The sequence below is a fragment of the Austrofundulus limnaeus genome, unplaced genomic scaffold, assembly GCF_001266775.1.
Source record: "Austrofundulus limnaeus strain Quisiro unplaced genomic scaffold, Austrofundulus_limnaeus-1.0 Scaffold376, whole genome shotgun sequence".
In the NCBI taxonomy this organism is placed as follows: domain Eukaryota; kingdom Metazoa; phylum Chordata; class Actinopteri; order Cyprinodontiformes; family Rivulidae; genus Austrofundulus; species Austrofundulus limnaeus.
This window is the reverse complement of record NW_013952778.1, coordinates 506,868-508,788: the sequence shown is the minus strand read 5'-3', so window position 1 is coordinate 508,788 and position 1,921 is coordinate 506,868. Positions and strand designations below refer to the sequence as shown.

General features: G+C 34.3%; 1 protein-coding gene across 1 annotated transcript in view; it reads left to right on the top strand.

Annotated features, from left to right (window-relative positions):
- The window catches only part of zgc:101744 (Receptor expression-enhancing protein 6-like), a 17,633-nt gene extending 16,419 nt beyond the window's left edge, over positions 1-1,214 (top strand). Inside the window, exons 5-6 of the mRNA XM_014023564.1 lie at positions 202-370; positions 575-1,214. Of these exons, the coding sequence (XP_013879018.1) occupies positions 202-370; positions 575-612 (207 nt within the window). The 3' untranslated portion in view covers positions 613-1,214. The remainder of the gene's footprint in view (positions 1-201; positions 371-574) is intronic.
- The last annotated feature ends 707 nt before the right edge of the window (positions 1,215-1,921 follow it).

Here is a 1,921-nt window from a genome sequence, read left to right as displayed (position 1 = left end):
GTATATATACTATTTATTTATATATTTATTTTTTAAAAGACTCAAAACAATTGTTCTTAAAATTCATGACAAAATCCCTGTGCAGATTCTATTCTTGTTGATTTTAGGTCAGAGGGCCGAGAAGTAAAAGAAGCAGACAGTTTGGAACAGAAAACATGGAGCCACATTTGATCTAAGATTTGCTCTCTGCTCGCTCCTCAGTGCCTCTTCCTGATCTGGTGTATGGCTCCGGTGACGTGGAACGGTTCGGACATTTTGTACAAGCGGGTGATTCGGCCGTTTTTCTTGAAACACCAGAGTACCATGGACACCGTGGTCAGTGATCTGACTGCCAAGGCCAAGAACGTCACTGAGAGCGTCACAAAGGAGGGTCAGTCTCCATCAGTATACATAGACATGTAGTAATCACATGTTCAATCATGTGGTCCTATGGACTTCAAATTTTTATACACTTTTTAACCTTTTTATACACTTTTTAAACTTTATACAGTTTTTAAAAATTTTATACACTTTTTAACTTTTGAGTAAAGTCATTTGTTCTTTTGTTTATTTTGTTTGTTGTGTTTTCTATCAGCTTTTAACCGGGCCCTCAGCCACGAGAAGGATCAGTAAGAACCATGGAAGGCTTTGTGTTGTGTGTTTTTGTTTGTCTGGTGTTTGCCTTTTTGTTTGTCCATGTCTTTTCATGGTGGATGATGCTGATCAACCTGCACTTGACAGTGAACTGAAGCCTCCCCCTCCTGAACAAAACCTGTTTGTGCATCCACATGGGTTTACTGCCATCAGTACTGCGAGGACACTTAATGAAACTGTGACCGTTCTGTGTGATTTTGTCTTTGTTGTCACAATGAATTGGAAAAAATGTTTATAGCAAAAAGAAAAAAAGTCCTGTTTGCTTGCACATTTAAACACTCGAGGTACAATCAATATTTAAAACCATATCGATAACACAAATGAATGAAGTAAAAGTCATCTCAGGAAATTTGAAGTCATCACCTTTTCCTTAAAATGTTTATAAACATGTTTCATTGATAACTGGGTAATGATTGTTTTCTTGCCCTTACATGCCTTATGTGGCAGGCCGAATTCAGTCTGAGGTACTAAAAAGTTTCTCAGTCTTTATCAGTGACTGAAAAACTTCTGTCTTTTAAATTGTCTTAACTTATTATAGTGTATTGATTTAAAAATAAAACTGGAACCCTCACTAACTAAAAGAAGTGTGTCTGTGTCTGCCTTCAAACCTTCAGACTTCTTTCACGCCTGGGAAAAAAAGGATTTTATTTGGTCTGTATTACAGCGTTCATGCATCTGTGCTTTTTGTAATTGTTTTTACAGCTGTGAGGATGAGGGCACTTTTATCAATAACTCCTGAGGATTTAGTTCTTACAGAAGAGCTTTAGGGCCGTGGTGCAAGAAGTTTGTTTATTTTACTGAATTCTGACTTTATTCTCAAAACTCTGGTGGTAATCTCAGAATTCTGATGGGTTTTATCTCAACATTTTACATTTATTCTCAGAATTTTGACATTTTATCTCAGAATTGACTTTAGTGTGTTTTTTCTGAACACAAAATTTGATCTTAGAATTCTTTCTCAGAATTTACTTTAGATTAAAGTATAAAAATTTGAATGGTAGAATTTAGAAAATACGACTGAGTTTTAGGGACACAGAGATTTTTTTATTACGAGATTTAAGTCATAATATTACGAGAAACTTTACACAAATAGCAGTCCAAAAGTTCAAAAATATCTTTATTTCAAAACAGACATAAAACAAAAACAAAATGTGTGTACAGGTGCTGGTCATCAAATTAGAATATCAAGAAAAAGTAGATTTATTTCAGTAATTCCATTTAAAAAAGTGAAACTTGTATATTATATTCGTACATTACATACAAACTCATATATTTCAAATGTTTATTT